Source organism: Procambarus clarkii, chromosome 24, assembly GCF_040958095.1.
Source record: "Procambarus clarkii isolate CNS0578487 chromosome 24, FALCON_Pclarkii_2.0, whole genome shotgun sequence".
NCBI classification, from domain to species: Eukaryota; Metazoa; Arthropoda; class Malacostraca; order Decapoda; family Cambaridae; genus Procambarus; species Procambarus clarkii.
Window position 1 is genome coordinate 30722533 of NC_091173.1, and position 22524 is coordinate 30745056.

The 22524-nt window shown below is 44.1% G+C and overlaps 1 protein-coding gene across 2 annotated transcripts in view; it reads right to left on the minus strand.

Annotated features, from left to right (window-relative positions):
• The window catches only part of LOC123770467 (delta(14)-sterol reductase TM7SF2), a 46687-nt gene that overhangs the window by 21027 nt on the left and 3136 nt on the right, over nt 1-22524 (minus strand). The window contains exons 1-2 of one of the 2 annotated variants that reach the window (XM_045762329.2): nt 7570-7595; nt 160-325 (exon numbers count right to left, since the gene is read on the minus strand). In XM_045762329.2, coding sequence (XP_045618285.1) covers nt 160-325; nt 7570-7580 — 177 coding nt within the window. In that variant the 5' untranslated portion in view covers nt 7581-7595. Of the gene's footprint in view, nt 1-159; nt 326-7569; nt 7596-22524 lie in introns of those variants that run through there. The other variant, XM_045762330.2, reaches the window with a different exon arrangement.

The following is a 22524-nucleotide window of genomic DNA, read 5'->3' on the forward strand; positions in this document are numbered from 1 at the left end:
CTCACCTGTTTATTACCCGTCAATGACTCCGAGGATCAACATTCCCGCGGCCCAGTCCTTGACCAGGCCTCGGGGAATTTGATGCAACAAAATAATAATAATAATTATTGAACAACATTTATTACAAATGTCAACGTCATTACACAAAACAAAACTTACTTTAACATCCTTGTATTTGATTACAAATTCAGATTGGCCAGGATCATTGAAGCGTATCTGGTATGCAATATCATTCAAGTCGATAACCGTTCCTTCAAACCACAGGGACGAGCCTGGCCAACGAGCCATCACACGATCATTGCTCTTGAATTTAGGCATCTTCTTCCTGGAAAAAAGTAGATACAATTTTATGACTAAATATTTTTTTTTTACAGAATACTGAATACAAGATATGAGGGAAAGTTAGAATACTTCAGTAGTGTAGAGTAGTGCAAGGAAGAGCTTGATCAAGTTACTGTATAAATAAATAAATAAATAATAAATAATAAATAAATAAATGTTTATTTAGGTAAGGTACATACATACAAGAGATTTTACAAAGATTGATGGATTTATAGACAGAGCTAGTACATACAATGCTAAAGTCACTATTACGCAAAGCGTTTCGGGCATGAAAAACTTAAATGACTAAAGCTTAATACTAATTGAGTACTGTATAAAGAATAAAGAATACGATATAAGCTTAAGTAAACGTATAAGGCCACGTTAACACAAACAATGAGCAATAGTTTCAAGCTCAACCAGCCACAATGTAGGACTGAGATCAGATGGATCAGTAGACCAGCGGGGACAAGAAACCGGAGCTGCAGTTAAAGCAGTTAAAGCAGGAAGCTCTGTAAATAGTTGGAGACTCTCAAATGGGTGTTCGACTTTACAGAGAAGCTAGCCATTCAAAAGGCTTTGGAACATGCTCTTGCTGAACACCGACAACATGTTATTATACATACAGATTCGAGAACCGCCACTGAAACCTTGCAACAAGAACACATATGTGATAACACACATCTGATCACAAATGTCATATCATTAATGCAAACACTCAAACAACAAGGCCGACGGGTACTTATCAACTGGGTGCCAAGTCATGTGGGAATAATAGGAAACGACATTGCAGACGAAGCTGCAAAACTTGCAACTAAGAGAAGAAATGTAGACATTTACATACCACAGAGTCTATCACAGATTAAGAAAGTAATTAGAAACAGAGCAATGCAAAAGATGTACAGTGACCACAACACAGCAGTTGCAACATCAGGATCTGCACTTGTATATTGGTACGGAGTCTTGAAGTGGGTGGAATATAGTTGTGCATTAATTGGCTGTTGATTGTTGGTGTTGACTTTTTGATGTGTAGTGCCTCGCAGATGTCGAGCCTCCTGCTATCGCTGTATCTATCGATGATTTCTGTGTTGTTTGTTAAGATTTCTCTGGTGATGGTCTGGTTGTGAGAAGAGATTATATGTTCCTTGATGGAGCCCTGTTGTTTATCCATTGTTAATCGCCTGGAAAGAGACATTGTTGTCTTGCCTATATACTGAGTTCTTTGGTGCTTACAGTCCCCAAGTGGGCATTTGAAGGCATAGACGACATTGGTTTCCTTCAAGGCATTATGGTGTCTGGAGAGTTCTTCATGAGTAGGTTGACCGTTTTCTTGATTTTATAGTAAATGTCAATTGTATTTTCTGATTTTTGTCTGTAGGGATAACATTCCTATCAACAATATCTTTCAGGACCCTTTCCTCCGTTTTATGAGACATCGAAAAGAAGTTCCTGTAAAATAGTCTAATAGGGGGGTACATGTGTTGTGTTAGTTGACTCTTCAGAGGTTGAATGGCATTTCACCTTCATTTTATGATGTCTTCAACAAAACCATTAGAGAAGCCATTGTTGATTAGCACCTGCCTTACCCTACAGAGTTGTTCATCGACTTCCTTCCATCCTGAGCTGTGGCTGAGAGCACTGTCAACATAAGCGTTAACAACACTCCTCTTGTACCTGTCTGGGCAGTCACTACTGGCATTGAGGCACATTTTATGTTTGTTTCCTTAGTGTAGACTGCAGTGTGGAAGCCTCCGCTCCTTTCCGTGACTGTTACGTCTAGAAAGAACAGCTTCCCATCCTTCTCCATCTCGTAAGTGAAACTCAACACAGAATTCCGCTCAAATGCCTCCTTCAAATGTACTCCTCTTGACATACCAGAAAACATACTTAGGAAACTACTTGAAGCTTGCACAAAAGAGGCACCCTTCTTGAGCCCAGATGGGCACATGTATAAGCAAGTAGATGGGGTCGCCATGGGTTCTCCCCTAGGTGTCCTGTTTGCGAACTTCTACATGGGTACCATCGAGCTGAAGGTCTTAGTTGACATGGACTTGAAACCCGCCATATACTGCAGGTATGTTGACGACATTTTTATGCAGGTACCTGATGCCAGACGTCTGCAGGATGTGTTGAGATACATCAGGTGTCAAAACATCAAGCTTGATATGTCGTTTTCTCAAGCTTGATACGTCAAGTTTTCTCAAGCTTGATACGTCAAGTTTTCACAAGCTTGATACGTCAAGTTTTCACAAGCTTGATACGTCAAGTTTTTGCAAGCTTGATACATCAAGTTTTCACAAGCTTGATACGCCAAGTTTTCGCAAGCTTGATACATCAAATTTTTGCAAGTTTGATACGTCAAGTTTTCTCAAGCTTGATACGTCAAGTTTTCGCAAGTTTGATACGTCAAGTTTTCTCAAGCTTGATACGTCAAGTTTTCGCAAGTTTGATACGTCAAGTTTTCTCAAGCTTGATACGTCAAGTTTTCGCAAGCTTGATATGTCAAGTTTTCGCAAGCTCGATACATTAAGTTTTCGCAAGTTTGATACGTCATCTCAAACTTGGCGTGAAGGTTGAACCCAAGTCTGGGTTCTAAATTACTGGCATAAACCATATTCTGACGCGGTTACTCTTCAGTCAACACTAAATCCAGTTCACATTACTAGAATAATTCCTTGAACTTGATTTAAATTATAGGGTAGATTTTAAACGCAAGTGTCTGGTCTTAACTATGATGCGACGTCCTGTTTGACATATATATTTGTTCAAATTAGAGTTGGGATTGCAGGGAATTAGAATGCGACTTGTATCTTTCACAGAAGTTTCATATTGATCAGTTGCGGAATGCAACGTCGGCTATTTTTCACACTGGCAATGTTTGCTGTCTAGCGAGCGCTTTGTCCTGGGTTCGTATCCTGGCCGGGGAGGATTGATCTGGTGGCAATCCTTAACTGTAGCCTCTGTTCACCCAGTAGTTAATGGGTACCTGGTTGTTAAACGATTTGGTGGGTCGTATTCCGGGGGGAAATTAGGATTAAGGACCTGCCTGAAACGCTGTGGGTGCTAATGGCTGTACAAGAATGTAAGAACTCTTGTATATATAAATATAATAAAAAGGGGTTAATAACAGCTATGTATGGTAACATATGTAGTGTTATCCCAAGAAACTAACCAAAACAATAATTAGAAAATAATTAAGGCACTTCCATGCTTCTTTCCGCGGCAATCTGCCACACTTATTTCATTTACAAATTTTCACAACCATTTCTTTAGTTTTTTTTAATCTCATCTTTTTTTTAATATTTCAGTATGTAACGCAGATGTGTACGAACCCGACCAACACCACTCGACCTAATTTATTAAATAATTACCAACTCTACTGATATTGAATCAAAGACAAAAGCACTCTCCACGTATATATATATGTATGTATACACACACCTAGAAGTTGAGGTATGTTTTTAAATTTTAATTTGTTTAAAAAAATTTTATGCTCCATTCACATATCTTTTTTATTTATCTTATTATGTTCTTGTATCTATTTATTTATCTTATGTTCTTGTATCTTGTTAAGCTTGTTACGTCAACTTTTGACGTATCCATGTATAAGTCTATGTATATGTATCTGCCATGTGTATGTCTCGTCGCCTGAAGTATCATGTTTGCCGTAAAAGCCTCAACTTTTGGGTGGAGTTCGACACTCCCTTTGTTTATGACGGGGGCAGGAATATGCTGTGTCGACTCTGGCAAACGTATTTTTTTTTTTCTGCAAGGTGAATTATTTAGCTGTATCATTCATCCTGCGGGTGAACATGCTGTCTTACCAGCATGTTCAACACCCCCCCCCCCCCCCCCACCTTGTTTTACCCTCTAATAGGAAGAAACCCTGAGTAGACATACTGCTATCTTGAGGTTATCTTGAGATGATTTCGGGGCCTAGAGTCCCCGCGGCCCGGTCCTCGACCAGGCCTCCTTTTTGTTACATATACCTCAGGAAGCAGCTGTCTAATTACCAGGTACCTATTTACTGCTAGGTGAACAGGGGCATCAGAGTGAAAGAAACTGCCCATTTGTTTCCGCCTCCACCGGGGATCGAACCCGGAACCTTGGGACTACAAATCCGAAGCGTTGTCCATTCAGCTGTCAGGCCCTTACCAATGCTATATAGTTATACTGACTTAGCTCTTTCACCTGGTAAGTCAGTATTAGGGGTCCCTTGAACCCCTTTAGGGGTTCAAGAGACGTTTAGTATCACCGCTACCCTATTCTTGTTCGTGAATTCTTAATTAGTGTTATTCTTGATCCTTGATAATTCCTTGATAATTCTTGATCCTTATTCTTAATATCCTCATAATGCACCCAAAGTCTGCCAGTGCAGACTACTTATCACACGCCTCTGTATGACTAACCATCCTGAGTGATAGGGACTTTTAGCATCACGTAGCTAGCTAGCTTTTTGACACACACTGTACTCCCCTTCATATAATCCAGGGCAGCTGCACAAATGTAGAAATAGCTAAATGTGCTAATAAAAAAAAATAAAAAAAATAAAGGATTCTTGCCTAAAATCGGCCTCTTAGCCCAGGCACTCAATCCACTAATGAGAAACTCAATAGGAGCCATGAGGAGGAATCGAACCTGAGCTGCTGGATACTCCCAGACAACGCTCTACTCAATCCATTCACCAGGGGGCCAGATTCACGAAGCAGTTACGCAAGCACTTACGAACCTGTACATCTTTTTCTCAATCTTTGGCGGCTTTGTTTACAATTATTAAACAGTTAATGAGCTCCGAAGCACCAGGAGGCTGTTTATAACAATAACAACAGTTGATTGGCAAGTTTTCATGCTCGTAAACTGTTTAATAAATGTAACCAAAGCCGTCAAAGATTGAGGAAAGATGTACACATTCGTAAGTGCTTGCGTAAGTTCTTTCGTGAATCTGGCCCGTGGAGAATCGAACCGTGGATCCCAATGCGTGTGAAGCCGAACCTTTATGCTACTGAATCCACACTTTCACCGGGATACATGTAAATATAAGTTTATATTTACAAGAACAATGCTGAAACATGTCTGCCTCCCCCCACCCTTCCGCCTCAAACCCGAGGAGGGTGAATGATGCAGAAGAATGGAAGGTCATTCACCCCTAAATTGCCTCAGGCGACGTATTATAACCCACACACAGGCAGGCGAGCGAGCACACACACACACACACACACACACACACACACACACACACACACACACACACACACACACACACATAGTGGTGTAGTGGTTAAGATGCTCTCTTGGCGTTTCGCGAGCGCTTTGTCCTGGGTTCGTATCCTGGCCGGGGGAGGATTTACTGGGCGCAAATCCTTAAATGTAGCCTCTGTTTTTTACCCCGTTGTATAGACCCGCAGGCATGGTCAGAGTGCTCAGGTCCAAGAGCTGGAGTTCGCGACCCGAGTGCTGGTGAACTCAGACCCCAAATGAACTAACCTAACCCAACTTTTTTTTCAGAATTGCATTTAAATACATGGATGGCGATATACTAAAGAAATTGTTCATGACTTTTGTTAGGCCAAAGCTAGAATATGCAGCTGTTGTGTGGTGCCCATATCTTAAGAAGCACATCAACAAACTGGAAAAGGTGCAAAGACATGCTACTAAGTGGCTCCCAGAACTGAAGGGCAAGAGCTACGAGGAGAGGTTAGAAGCATTAAATATGCCAAAACTAGAAGACAGAAGAAAAAGAGGTGATATGATCACTACATACAAAATAGTAACAGGAATTGATAAAATCGACAGGGAAGACTTCCTGAGACCTGGAACTTCAAGAACAAGAGGCCATAGATTTAAACTAGCTAAACACAGATGCCGAAGAAATATAAGAAAATTCACCTTCGCAAATAGAGTGGTAGACGGTTGGAACAAGTTAGGGGAGAAGGTGGTGGAGGCCAAGACCGTCAGTAGTTTCAAAGCGTTATATGACAAAGAGTGCTGGGAAGACGGGACACCACGAGCGTAGCTCTCATCCTGTAACTACACTTAGGTAATTACACTTAGGTAATTACACACACACACACACACGCACGCACGCACGCACGCACACCTGTTCAAGTGTAGATATGACAGAGCCCGATAGGCTCAGGAATCTGTACACCTGTTGATTGACGGTTGAGAGGCGGGACCAAAGAGCCAGAGCTCAACCCCCGCAAACACAACTAGGTGAGTACAACTAGGTGAGTACCTGTGACAGGGACTGTGGCTGAGTGGACAGCGCTCGGGACTGGTAATCCTTGGAGTCTGGGGGGTTCGATTCCCGGCACTAGCGGGGGAAACTATGGGCAATTTCTTTCACTCTGATGCCCCCTATTACCTAGCAGTAAATTGGTATCTGGGAGTAAGACAGCTGTTACAGGCTCCTTCCTTGATGTGTGTGTGTGGAGGGGGGGGGAAGAAAAAATGATTGCCAGTTGAGAGGCGGGCCGAAAGACTAGGGGCCAGATTCACGAAGCAGTTACGCAAGCACTTACGAACCTGTCCATCTTTTCTCAATCTTTGGCGGCTTTGTTTACAATTATCAAACAGCTAATGAGCTCCGAAGCACCAGGAGGCTGTTTATACAGCCCGTTCTCCAAACAAAGATCCAAAAGTGATTCCATGCACCCGCCAAACCCCCTGTTTATGAATGAAAAGCAGTTTACACACGACTCACAACTGCTGACGTCCGAACACTTCCGGAACAAGTGCTTCACTGACGAATTTTGTTCGAATCACAACGCTATAAATGCTTCACCCACGTACTACAAATACAAATAATCGCCAACAGAACCTAAACACCTAACCTAACCAATGCCTATCTATGCATAATATGCTAATATATATTATAATATTAATTTATATTTGAGAAAATTCGCGTTTTGAATAAACAGCATGTTAAAATTTATGACTGCCTCTGTGGGGTCGACCGCTGGATGGAATGGACTCGAGTCGAGGATGGGTTGCAGCCGCCGCCGGGACGAGCCTAGCATGAGGCTGCCAAACTGACACCGTCACTTCCACCCTTGTTCAAGCGGCGTGCCCAGTCTAGTCATAACCTAGGTATCGTATTCTTGTGCAAACATTTCCTTGATGATTCTGAGTCACATAACAATGTACTGTATTAGGTTAAGTTAAGAGCGTGTTGGACCTTAGGCCTAAAATACACAGGAATACTGACAAGTGGGTATAAATCCACTGAACAACGTCAAGTTAACTTACGGGATCACCATAGCCAGTGCTACATGGACACTTCGTTCTGAGTAGCTAAAACAACGTCAGGCTAAGAGATCAAGCGACACTGCGTTCGAATAATGTCTTCGGCATCAGACACAATTAGCGTTTTATTGATGGTTCTAGCGTTGACAATGACGGAGATGCTGTGTAGAGTCCGAACACCGTTATGTGATCCAATTGTCTTTCTCAACTCTTAGAAATGCTGACCCAGGGCCATTGTTTACATTATAATGTAAACACAATGCGGCCAAACACCTTGCACTATCTACCTATAAGTGTGTGTGTGTGTGTGTGTGTGTGTGTGTGTGTGTGTGTGTGTGTGTGTGTGTGTGTGTGTGTGTGTGTGTGTGTGTGTGTGAGAGAGAGAGAGAGAGAGAGAGAGAGAGAGAGAGAGAGAGAGAGAGAGAGAGAGAGAGAGAGAGAGAGAGAGAGAGAGAGAGAGAGAGAGAGAGAGAGAGATACAGAGAGAGAGAGAGAGAGATACAGAGAGAGACAGAGAGAGAGACAGAGAGAGATACAGAGAGAGAGAGAGAGAGAGAGAGAGAGAGAGAGAGATACAGAGAGAGAGAGAGAGAGATACAGAGAGAGACAGAGAGAGAGACAGAGAGAGATACAGAGAGAGAGAGAGAGAGAGAGAGAGAGAGAGAGAGAGAGAGAGAGAGAGAGAGAGAGAGAGAGAGAGAGAGATACAGAGAGAGAGAGAGAGAGAGAGATACAGAGAGAGAGAGAGAGAGATACAGAGAGAGACAGAGAGAGAGACAGAGAGAGATACAGAGAGAGAGAGAGAGAGAGAGAGAGAGAGAGAGAGAGAGAGAGAGAGAGAGAGAGAGAGAGAGAGAGAGAGAGAGAGAGAGATACAGAGAGAGAGAGATACAGAGAGAGAGAGAGAGAGAGATACAGAGAGAGAGAGAGAGAGAGAGAGAGAGAGAGAGAGAGAGAGAGAGAGAGAGAGAGAGAGAGAGAGAGAGAGAGAGAGAGAGAGAGAGAGAGACAGGGGGGTGAGGTCAATGCCCCGATCTATTAACCTTGGGGTTACAAGGCTCCTATAAACCATCACTATTCAAACTATTCACTTTTCTATCCTCTCACATATGCATCCGTTTTGGAATCGACCAATCCGCTAAAAATGCGCCGTATTAGTGAGAATCACAGCACCGCAATACTCATGTTTTCGATGCATCGACCTCATTAGGTTTGGTGGGTTGCTTGGGTGTGCCTTTTTATGATTAAGAAAAGTCGTTGATAGTTACTAGTTAAGACTAAACCGTCGCATTATTAACGTTTCAAGTTAGGCAAAGCCGTTACACTGAGAGACGTCCAGCATCTAAGATATGGTCGCCTGGTGAGACAATTGGAGCTCAATAGTGTACTTACTCACTTAAGTAACATACGCTTAAGTGTGTATGTTACTTAACGTACGTAGATAACGTTAAGAGCGAGAATGCCGCTGTCTGCCTTACAAATAATGCCTTATGGAGTATCTTACAGTAGCTGGGAGGCCTGACGGCTGAGTGGACAGCACTTCGGATTCGCAGTCCTGAGGTTCCGGGTTCGATCCCCGGTGCAGGCAGTTAAACAAATGGGCAGTTTCTTTCCCCCTGATGCACCTGTTCACCTAGCAGTAAATAGGTACCTGGGAGTTAAGACAGCTGCTACGGGCTGCTTCCTGGGGGTGTGTAACAAAAAAGGAGGCCTGGTCGAGGACCGGGCCGCGGGGACGCTAAGCCCCGAACCCATCTCAAGATAACCGATAGATAAGATAGATAAGATAGCAAGATAGCGCTATGAGCATGTCTTGATTAAATATTTGTTATATTTAATCTTTCAAGTCCAAGATACATGGACTTTGAACCCCTTTGGGGAGCCGGTCGGCCGAGCGGACAGCACTCTGGACTTGTGATCCTGTGGTCCCGGGTTCGATCCCGGGCGCCGGCGAGAAACAATGGGCAGAGTTTCTTTCACCCTATGCCCCTGTTACCTAGCAGTAAAATAGGTACCTGGGTGTTAGTCAGCTGTCACGGGCTGCTTCCTGGGGGTAGAGGCCTGGTCGAGGACCGGGCCGCGGGGACACTAAAGCCCCGAAATCATCTCAAGATAACCCCAAGATTTCAAGATAACCCCTTAGTCGTTTCTTATTTAATAATCTTTTAAGTACATAACATGACACATATTGCCGGAACAACCGTGGACGTCTTCAAGAGGAAACTAGATAGTTTCCTCCAAGGAGTGCCGGACCAACCAGGCTGTGGTGGGTATGTGGGCCTGCGGGCCGCTCCAAGCAACAGCCTGGTGGACCAAACTCTCACCAGGCAGCCCGTATCAGCTGTCTAACTCCCAGGTACCTATTTACTGCTAGATAACCAGAGGAATTAGGGCTGAAAGAAACTCTACCCATTAGTTTCCGCCTCCACCGGGGATTGAACCCGAAACCTTAGAACTACGAGTCCCGAGCGCTGTCCACTCAGCCGTCAGGCCCCGCTGGTAGACACAGCAAGTATTTAAGCGAGTTTAAATTATAAAGAATTAATTCACATTTGAATATGGTTATAATCAGACTGCAAAACAAATCAATAAAGGGAGTGTCTTCTCAATAAATAAACCCATGTTTATACAGGGTTTTCCGTACACTCTATTGGTATATACAAAATGCCAATGATGCCCAACAAACTGCGTATATATACACTTTATACACATCATAATGTGTACATACGAATACTTCACTGTGTCACGTTTCAAATATTTGGTGTATAAACATTATTATTATTATTATTATTAGAAGCACAAATTGAAAAAGTGCTAGGAGCTTGCTCCACCTTTGCCGCGGATCGGCCCTGTACTGTAGAAGCACAAGTTCCTTTTACATGAAACAACAGTTGCTTTATCGTGGCAATTTTTCCGTATTCAGGGTAAAAATTCCTGCTCTGATACACGTCACAATTACCCAACTAGTTGCGCCAGCCTCAAGCTTGGCTGCATTCTGCCCATTATGTTATTAACCAGCCCCAGGGCGTGCTGTTTTCCTTATAACACACTACATAAAGATGGAAGGATGAGAGAGAGAGAGAGAGAGAGAGAGAGAGAGAGAGAGAGAGAGAGAGAGAGAGAGAGAGAGAGAGAGAGAGAGAGAGAGAGAGAGAGAGAGAGACAGAGACAGAGACAGAGAGAGAGAGACAGAGACAGAGAGAGAGACAGAGACAGAGAGAGAGACAGAATTAGAGAGAATCAGATAGATAATCAGAGAATCAGAGAGAGACAATAAGAGAGAGAATCAGAGAGAGAGAGAATCAGAAAGAGAGAGAGAGAATCAGAGAATGAAAATAGAAATATTAGGAGAGTTAAGAAAGAAGAGAGTAGTGAAGAGAATGGAGAAAAGAGAAGTAGTGGGAATAGAGAGAAATTTGAGGAGAGTAAAGAAGAGACAAAGTGAGGAGCGGAGAGAGCGAGCGCGCGCGCCCGCGAGCACATTAACAACAACAACCAACCCCTTCACCTAAGGATCGACCCTCTCAGCCTAATTGCTCACAACCAATGCTTTAAGACAGATATCTCAATTCATCTTCTGACACGAAGCATCGACTCGAGTGGATCTTGGGTCCCCACATCCCAAACCCAATCCCCATCCAAATTTTAAATTTAAATTCAATTTTGCCCCGAGGGGCGAGTTTATTGGGCAGTGGCACTCATCTTGTGAGTGGACACACCGCCATAGCAGCATGTACAACACTCCCCAATAGGAAGAAAACCCGCTGGGTTGTTCATCCTGTCACTTGTACCCAGACACAGCTGGGACTTGCTTAACTGTCTCAAGTGAACATCCAAGTGTCTCCAAGAGAGATTCATTCACACAACCTGCATTCCAATATTTAACTGTTGCTTACCTGTGGCTAATTTTGAGGTTTGTTCTACTTTCACATAACTAGTTCTGTTATAAGTCGATACAGACTTCTATTTTTGTTCCAGTAATATTTGTCATATAGTAATTATTGACAGAATAAAGATTTTGTCTTAGATCTAGATACCAAAATCAGACTATAAACACAAAAAATCTGATCATAAAGCCGCGAATTTTAAAACCTCTCAGTAGATAAAGATATTAACTAAAGGGATCAAAGAGAGCCACAGTTTCTGCACATTTGACAATATGAGTCCGGGGCCCAGCAGAGGGCCCCAACAGGATGCTGCCCCCTCCTGTTATCACCACCAACGTTACAAAACTCCCCTACCTGCGCCTGCTATCACTGGGCCCCCAAGTCAAGCCGTTCCAAGCAAAAGCCTAGTGGACCATACACTCACAAGTCAAGCCTGGCCACGGGCCGGGTGGACCAAACTCTCACAAGTCAAGCCTGGCCACGGACCGGGTGGACCAAACTCTCACAAGTCAAGCCTGGCCACGGGCCGGGTGGACCAAACTCTCACAAGTCAAGCCTGGCCACGGGCCGGGCTTGAGGAGTAGAAGAACTCCCAGAACCCCATCAAGCTCTTATCAAGCAGGTGAGCTAATAATTGTCCTCCAAGAAGACGTGAATGATCCAGCGGGATTGTCTTGCTCTTGGCGAGTGAATTACGGCGGTATATGCACTCCTAAGACGAGTGAAGCTGCCCCAATAAAGAAACTCTTATGGGGCAAAACAAAAAATAAGACATTGAAGAAGTTGCTATATAAGCCGTAAAAGGTCTAACAACAATAGCTTAAACAAAGACTATCAACAAGTTTAGGTTTAATTAAAAACTAGACATGAATCATAGGTATCTAGAATTGTAGAGGTAAACAATAACAAATTGTAAACAATAAAATTGTAGTTTATAACAATAACAACAGTTGAATGACAAGTTTTCCTGCTTGTAAACTGTTTAATAAATGTAATCAAAGCCGTCAAAGATTGAGGAAAGATGTACACGTTCTCTTGCCAACCATTTTTGTACTATGCACAATAGAGCCTTGTAATCTGATCAAAACTCACATCCAAAGAAAAGTACAAACAGGAACAGCTTGGAACGTCCAAATGGCATGTTTGAAATCTAGGTTAGATGCCGCACGAGACCGTCTGGGTGACGCCTAGGAGAACGTCACCCCTCAACCCTGCAGGGGCCAGATTCACGAAAGCACTTACGCAAACACTTACGAACCTGTACATCTTTTCTCAATCTTTGGCGGCTTTGTTTACAATTATTAAACAGTTAATGAGCTCGGAAGCACCAGGAGGCTGTTTATAACAATAACAACAGTTGAATGGCAAGTTTTCATGCTTGTAAACTGTTTAATAAATGTAACCAATCTTGAGGTTATCTTGAGATGATTTCAGGGCTTTAGTGTCCCCGCGGCCCGGTCCTCGACCAGGCCTCCACCCCCAGGAAGCTGCTCGTGACAGCTGACTAACACCCAGGTACCTATTTTACTGCTAGGTAACAGGGGCATAGGGTGAAAGAAACTCTGCCCATTGTTTCTCGCCGGCGCCTGGGATCGAACCCAGGACCACAGGATCACAAGTCCAGCGTGCTGTCCACTCGGCCGACCGGCGACCGACCGGCTCCAAAGCCGTCAAAGATTGAGGAAAGATGTACACGTTCGTAAGTGCTTGCGTAGGTCCTTTCGTGAATCTGGCCCCAACTCTCCACTGTGAATACATCACACACTTCATCTCCATCACAGGAATATTATTCAATTTAATGAAACAAATTATTATTTAATGTATATAATCGACTGTTTGTTGATGATTGCATAAATCAATGTTCCTGAGGCTTGGTCTCTCAGTCGACCCAGATGGTGGTTTAGTGCTCACCTAGTTGTGTTTGCGGGGGTTGAGCTCTGGCTCTTTGGTCCCGAATTAGGCTGTTAGACGCCGCTGCTCGCAGTCAGACGCAGGGATCACACCCTGGTTGATCAGGTAAGGTGTTCATCAAGTTCTTTTTAACACAGTGAGGGCGGTTAGTTATGCCCCCCCCCTTACGTATCGGTCTAATTGTCTGTTTAATTAACACCACTCTAAAACTAACGTGTACAATATCCTACGACTTCGTTCAATCATCAAAATCCAACCTCGACTAGGAAATGTAGATGTTTATCTCTCAGAATGTTTGGTAATATGTTTATTGTTTGTGATGTGTGTATATGTATGTATTAACACGATGTACTGAACGGGGTGAGAATAGCTTGAGCTACCTCATCCCTTTGTGTGCATTTTACATCAATACACTTATTTCAGTTTCAACCACGACTATATCAATAACGTTACACCAACGTTATCTGGCTCCTCCGAGGCTGTGTCTGCTTCCTCTCTGCAATTAAGAGTGTTGCTGATGTCATCTTCGCGGGCGTTCACGTCTTCCTTGATGACCTTGTCGTGTACATCTCAGGGTCCTGACTTACCAGCTATACCTGCTGGATGGGGTTCTGGGAGTTGTTCTACTGCCCAATCCTCTTCACTTCAAAATTTGTATATCTGTAATCTTCACCCCCAAACTTGTACATGTGAAATACCAAGCAACGCACCACCAAGCAATGCACCACCACCAAACACACCACCCAGCAACGCACCACCCAGCAACGCACCACCAAACAACACACCACCCAGCAACACACCACCAACCAACACACCACCAACCAACACACCACCAAGCAACACACCACCAAGCAATGCACCACCACCAAACACACCACCCAGCAACGCACCACCCAGCAACGCACCACCAACCAACACACCACCAACCAACACACCACCAACCAACACACCACCAACCAACACACCACCAACCAACACACCACCAAGCAACACACCACCAAGCAATGCACCACCACCAAACACACCACCCAGCAACGCACCACCCAGCAACGCACCACCCAGCAACGCACCACCAACCAACACACCACCAACCAACACACCACCAACCAACACACCACCAACCAACACACCACCAACCAACACACCACCAACCAACACACCACCAACCAACACACCACCAACCAACACACCACCAACCAACACACCACCAACCAACACACCACCAACCAACACACCACCAACCAACACACCACCAACCGACACACCACCCAGCAACGCACCACCACCAAACACACCACCCAGCAACACACCACCAACCAACACACCACCAACCAACACACCACCAGAGAACACACCACCAACCAACACACCACCAACCAACACACCACCAACCAACACACCACCAACCAACACACCACCAGAGAACACACCACCAACCAACACACCACCAACCAACACACCACCAACCAACACACCACCAACCAACACACCACCAACCAACACACCACCAACCAACACACCACCAACCAACACACCACCAAGCAACACACCACCAACCAACACACCACCAACCAACACACCACCAACCAACACACCACCAAGCAACACACCACCAACCAACACACCACCAACCAACACACCACCAACCAACACACCACCAAACAACACACCACCCAGCAACGCACCACCAACCAACACACCACCAACCAACACACCACCAACCAACACACCACCAAACAACACACCACCCAGCAACGCACCACCAACCAACACACCACCAACCAACACACCACCAACCAACACACCACCAAACAACACACCACCCAGCAACGCACCACCAACCAACACACCACCAACCAACACACCACCAACCAACACACCACCAACCAACACACCACCAACCAACACACCACCAACCAACACACCACCAACCAACACACCACCCAGCAACGCACCACCACCAAACACACCACCCAGCAACACACCACCAACCAACACACCACCAACCAACACACCACCAACCAACACACCACCAACCAACACACCACCAACCAACACACCACCAACCAACACACCACCAACCAACACACCACCAACCAACACACCACCAACCAACACACCACCCAGCAACGCACCACCACCAAACACACCACCCAGCAACACACCACCAACCAACACACCACCAACCAACACACCACCTCACGCTAGCCAAGTGAGGTATTAATATCACACTATGCCCCACCACCATGGCGACGCGTCATATTATACACTGCCTGTGACTAGAGTTCAGCGGTACACAGCTTATGGCACTGTACCTGAATGGTGGTCTCGTGGATCAATACACCCTCGAGGCCCGGTCTGGAGCAGAGCGTAAAAGCCTATCAAGCAGGAGAGGGTTATCAAGATCACCACAATAGCTTAACATATAAAGGATTCACTTAAATGTGTCTGCAGGGTCGAACTAAGCTCCTGGTCCCGGTCCTCCGAACTTACCCGTTGCTGGTTCCAAAGATGATCCCCGCGGCCCGGTCTCCGACCTGGTCTCACTTCCCTCAGACTTGTAGCGTATTTACATTTAGCTTACAAATGATATATGACATATAGTAGATATATGACAGTTAGCTTCAACAACAATTTTTGCGTCTAATTTATTCCCAATTATTAGCAGTTCTAACACCGAAAAAAAATATTTTTCGTATGTGACTAATTTGCCTCTCGTTTCCATATATATATATATATATATATATATATATATATATATATATATATATATATATATATATATATATATATATATATGTCGTACCTAGTAGCCAGAACGCACTTGTCAGCCCACTATGCAAGGCCCGATTTGCCTAATAAGCCAAGTTTTCCTGAATTAACATATTTTCTCTAATTTTTTTCTTATGAAGTGATAAAGCTACCCATTTCATTATGTATGAGGTCAATTGTTTTTTATTGGAGTTAAAATTAACGTAGATATATGACCGAACCTAACCAACCCTACCTAACCTAACCTAACCTATCTTTATAGGTTAGGTCAGGTTAGGTAGCCGAAAAAGTTAGGTTAGGTTAGGTTAGGTAGTCGAAAAACAATTAATTCATGAAAACTTGGCTTATTAGGCAAATTGGGCCTTGCATAGTAGGCTGAGAAGTGCGTTCTGGCTACTAGGTACGACATATATATATATATATATATATATATATATATATATATATATATATATATATATATATATATATATATATACTGACGGCTTTATTTTCTACAACGCTTCGTTCCTCTCTTGAACTTTTTCAGGTGAAGCATGAATACATGATGAACAATTTTGGTTTAAATCTACACAAAAGCACCGATGAGTTTCGCAATTCATCAAATAACACAAATCAGCACCGCGATCATATCCCTCACACACGGATGGATAATACCACCACCACCACCATTCACGGAGTGACTGACCTGTATGAATGGTGGTGGTGGTGGATATCTCTCCCCTACCCACCACCACCACCACCCTAATCCTCCCCCCTTGACAATATCCACCCCTCAGGTCCCCTGGAGTCCCTCTAGGGGGGGGGGGAAGGGTCTCTCCTGAGGTAGAGGAGAGGTAGAAACAGCCTGCCTTACCTTGAGGTTACCTTGAGGTGCTTCCGGGGCTTAGCGTCCCCGCGGCCCGGTCGTCGACCAGGCCTCCTGGTTGCCTAAGCTACTCTTATCCCTTTGAGATGTATCTTATTGTATCAATACACATAATACAGGGTACAAAACACAATCGAATCTTCCCATAGTAGGAAAACAGCATGTCAAGGATTTGGGAATAATGATGTCCGACGATCTAACGTTTAGGGAGCATAACCAAGCAAATATTGCGTCAGCCAGAAAAATGATCGGATGGATTACGAGAACTTTCAAATCCAGGGATCCCATCACAATGGTTGTACTCTTCAAGTCACTTGTGTTGTCCCGTCTCGAGTACTGCTCAGTACTCACTTCCCCCTTCAGAGCAGGAGAGATTGCTGAAATAGAGGGAATACAGAGAACATATACGGCACGCATAGACGAGATAAAACACCTAAATTATTGGGATCGTCTCAAAGCTCTCCAAATGTACTCTCTAGACAGGAGACGAGAGAGATACCAAATAATATACACCTGGAAAATACTGGAGGGTCAGGTCCCAAATCTACACAGTAAAATAACAACGTACTGGAGTGAACGATATGGAAGAAAATGCAAGATTGAACCTGTGAAGAGCAGAGGTGTCATAGGCGCAATCAGAGAGCACTGTATAAACATCAGGGGTCCGCGGTTGTTCAACGTCCTCCCAGCGAGCATAAGAAATATTGCCGGAACAACCGTGGACATCTTCAAGAGAAAACTGGACGGTTTTCTAAGAGAAGTTCCGGATCAGCCGGGCTGTGGTGGGTACGTGGCCCTGCGGGCCGCTCCAAGCAACAGCCTGGTGGACCAAACTCTCACAAGTCGAGCCTGGCCTCGGGCCGGGCTTGGGGAGTAGAAGAACTCCCAGAACCCCATCAACCAGGTATATGTGGGCCTGCGGGCCGCTCCAAGCAACAGCCTGGTGGACCAAACTCTCACAAGTCAAGCCTGGCCTCGGGCCGGGCTTGGGGAGTAGAAGAACTCCCAGAACCCCATCAACCAGGTATATGTGGGCCTGCGGGCCGCTCCAAGCAACAGCCTGGTGGACCAAACTCTCACAAGTCAAGCCTGGCCTCGGGCCGGGCTTGGGCAGTAGAACAACTCCCAGAACCCCATCAACCAGGTATATGTGGGCCTGCGGGCCGCTCCAAGCAACAGCCTGGTGGACCAAACTCTCACAAGTCAAGCCTGGCCTCGGGCCGGGCTTGGGGAGTAGAAGAACTCCCAGAACCCCATCAACCAGGTATCAACCAGGTACACAAATCCTTAATCCCTAGCCTCTTAATCCCTAGCCCTTAATCCCTCCCTTAATCCCTAGCCGCAAGAATAGGACCATAAGGAGGGTAGAAATAGCCTTAGCTATTCTATTGTTTTTTTAAGATGTATTTAATTGTCTCAATAAACGTACTTAAACTATGACTGTATCTTGCAGGATTTTTTAATGTTTATGTAACAAAAAAATTACAAATATAAAATAAGAAAAAATGCATATATATATATATATATATATATATATATATATATATATATATATATATATATACATACATATATATATATATATATATATATATATATATATATATATATATATATATATTACTTAATTAAACTTAAGTGTTAAAAAAACACTTAATTAAGCGCACTTAAAGTGATCAATACAAATAAAACTTATTAACTGTCACATATATTAAAACTAATTTAAAATCCATTAAACTACAAAATGAAATTTATAACTACTAAAACTAACCATTCTATTAAACTTACGTGAAGTGATCAGAAGTGAAACTTGATACCTGACACATAGATACTAAACTCTATAACAAATATTTATATAATGACTACAAATCTACAAAAAATGTATGTAAAATACATACAAATGTATGTAAAAAATTGTAGATTTGTAGTCATTATATAAATATTTGTTATAGTGTTTAGTATCTATGTGTTGGGTATCAAGTTTCACTTCTGATCACTTCACGTAAGTTTAATAGAATGGTTAGTTTTAGTAGTTATAAAATTCATCTTGTAGTTTAATGGATTTTAAATTAGTTTTAATATATGTGACAGTTAATAAGTTTTATTTGTATTGATCACTTTAAGTGTGCTTAAGTGTTGTGTTTTTTAAGCATTTTCCTTTCATTGATAGGCAATTATATTCAGTATGAGTTCTTTGTTTACCAGCTATTTGACTGTGATCTCTGTTTTTTCTTTTAGATCTGATGATGAATACGAGAAGTATTCGAAACGTTATGTTTTTTAAAGTAAAGATTCTGATACAAGATGTTCAGTATATCCCTGGTTTTCCTATTCATCTTAATATATATATATATATATATATATATATATATATATATATATATATATATATATATATATATATATATTTATATATATATATATATATATATATATATATATATATATATATATATATATATATATATATACACACACCATTTGTTTATTATACGAATGCCATTTGTAAATATTTGTCTATAGGATAAGGTGGTATTACGTGTTAAAAGGAAAACGAGTTTATGGACAGTACCCCATACCCATCCTGTGGACGGTAGTGGACCCCATACCCATCCTGTGGGTAGTAGTGGACCCCATACCCATCCTGTGGGTGGTAGTGGACCCCATACCCATCCTGTGGACGGTAGTGGACCCCATACCCATCCTGTGGACGGTAGTGGACCCCATACCCATCCTGTGGGTAGTAGTGAACCCCATACCCATCCTGTGGGTGATAGTGGACCCAATACCCATCCTGTGGGTGGTAGTGGACCCCATGCCCATCCTGTGGGTGGTAGTGGACCCCCATACCCATCCTGTGGGTGATAGTGGACCCCATACCCATCATGCGGGTGGTAGTGGACCCCATGCCCATCCTGTGGGTGGTAGTGGACCCCCATACCCATCCTGTGGGTGATAGTGGACCCCATACCCATCATGCGGGTGGTAGTGGACCCCATACCCATCCTGTAGACGGTAATGGACCCCCGTACCCATCCTGTAGACGGTAATTGACCCCCCATACCCATCCTGTGGGCGGTAATGGACCCCATACCCATCCTGCGGGCGGTAATAGACTCCCCATACCCATCCTGCGGGCGGTAATGGAAGGTTACACAGGTACATAATGGGTTCAGGAACTGAACCCCAAAATCCACTTGCCAATTCCACACAAAAATCACAATATTGTGATGCCTCAAATGAACATATAATGAACAAATTTGTTCATTCACTTGCCAAGTTTACACCCAGGTAAACCCCCTGGCAACCACCACCTCAATGGAACCAAACCCCTTTTGTTCTTCAACCTTTTTTTTTTTTTGTTCTGGTTTAAGGGTTATCTTGAGGTTATCTTGAGATGATTTCGGGGCTTTTTAGTGTCCCCGCGCCCCGGACCTCGACCAGGCCTCCACCCCCAGGAAGCAGCCCGTGACAGCTGGCTAACTCCCAGGTACCTATTTACTGCTAGGTAACAGGGGCATTCAGGGTGAAAGAAACTTTGCCCATTTGTTTCTGCCTCATGCAGGAATCGAACCCGCGCCACAGAATTACGAGTCCTGCGCGCTATCCACCAGGCTACGAGGCCCCTCCCACCAGGCTACGAGGCCCCTCTTGAGTTGAGTAAGCTAAATAAAGCCTTTGCTCCCGCGGTTACAAATTCACCTGTGTATTCTTAGTGACAAAGAAACATAGAAGGTTGTTAACCACACACACACAAGACAGCTGAGCCTGTCTTGACGCAAGGTGAGTAAGACATTCGTATTGTATTACAAGGATGAACAATATCTTCCAAGAGGTTGAAACGTCTTCCACCTCAACTTTATAATAATAATAATAATAAAATAAATAATAATGGATAAAAATAATAATAATAATAAAAACATAAAAACTAATATTTCAAATAATAAATTAAATTTTAAATATTTTATTTATCAAATATACAAATGCTCACACACTCGTTCCTGTGTTTTCATGAGTATTTGTCTATTATACAGTGGTGGTTATGAGGGGTAGTGGTGGTTATGAGGGGTAGTGGTGGTTATGAGGGGTAGTGGTGGTTATGAGGGGGTAGTGGTGGTTATGAGGGGGTAGTGGTGGTTATGAGGGGTAGTGGTGGTTATGAGGGGTAGTGGTGGTTATGAGGGGTAGTGGTGGTTATGAGGGGTAGTGGTGGTTATGAGGGGTAGTGGTGGTTATGAGGGGTAGTGGTGGTTATGAGGGGTAGTGGTGGTTATGAGGGGTAGTGGTGGTTATGAGGGGGTAGTGGTGGTTATGAGGGGTAGTGGTGGTTATGAGGGGTAGTGGTGGTTATGAGGGGGTAGTGGTGGTTATGAGGGGTAGTGGTGGTTATGAGGGGTAGTGGTGGTTATGAGGGGGTAGTGGTGGTTATGAGGGGTAGTGGTGGTTATGAGGGGGTAGTGGTGGTTATGAGGGGGTAGTGGTGGTTATGAGGGGTAGTGGTGGTTATGAGGGGTAGTGGTGGTTATGAGGGGTAGTGGTGGTTATGAGGGGTAGTGGTGGTTATGAGGGGTAGTGGTGGTTATGAGGGGGTAGTGGTGGTTATGAGGGGTAGTGGTGGTTATGAGGGGTAGTGGTGGTTATGAGGGGTAGTGGTGGTTATGAGGGGTAGTGGTGGTTATGAGGGGTAGTGGTGGTTATGAGGGGGTAGTGGTGGTTATGAGGGGTAGTGGTGGTTATGAGGGGTAGTGGTGGTTATGAGGGGGTAGTGGTGGTTATGAGGGGTAGTGGTGGTTATGAGGGGTAGTGGTGGTTATGAGGGGTAGTGGTGGTTATGAGGGGTAGTGGTGGTTATGAGGGGTAGTGGTGGTTATGAGGGGGTAGTGGTGGTTATGAGGGGTAGTGGTGGTTATGAGGGGTAGTGGTGGTTATGAGGGGTAGTGGTGGTTATGAGGGGGTAGTGGTGGTTATGAGGGGTAGTGGTGGTTATGAGGGGTAGTGGTGGTTATGAGGGGTAGTGGTGGTTATGAGGGGTAGTGGTGGTTATGAGGGGTAGTGGTGGTTATGAGGGGTAGTGGTGGTTATGAGGGGTAGTGGTGGTTATGAGGGGTAGTGGTGGTTATGAGGGGGTAGTGGTGGTTATGAGGGGTAGTGGTGGTTATGAGGGGTAGTGGTGGTTATGAGGGGTAGTGGTGGTTATGAGGGGGTAGTGGTGGTTATGAGGGGGTAGTGGTGGTTATGAGGGGTAGTGGTGGTTATGAGGGGGTAGTGGTGGTTATGAGGGGTAGTGGTGGTTATGAGGGGTAGTGGTGGTTATGAGGGGGTAGTGGTGGTTATGAGGGGGTAGTGGTGGTTATGAGGGGTAGTGGTTGTTATGAGGGGTAGTGGTGGTTATGAGGGGTAGTGGTGGTTATGAGGGGTAGTGGTGGTTATGAGGGGTAGTGGTGGTTATGAGGGGTAGTGGTGGTTATGAGGGGTAGTGGTGGTTATGAGGGGTAGTGGTGGTTATGAGGGGTAGTGGTG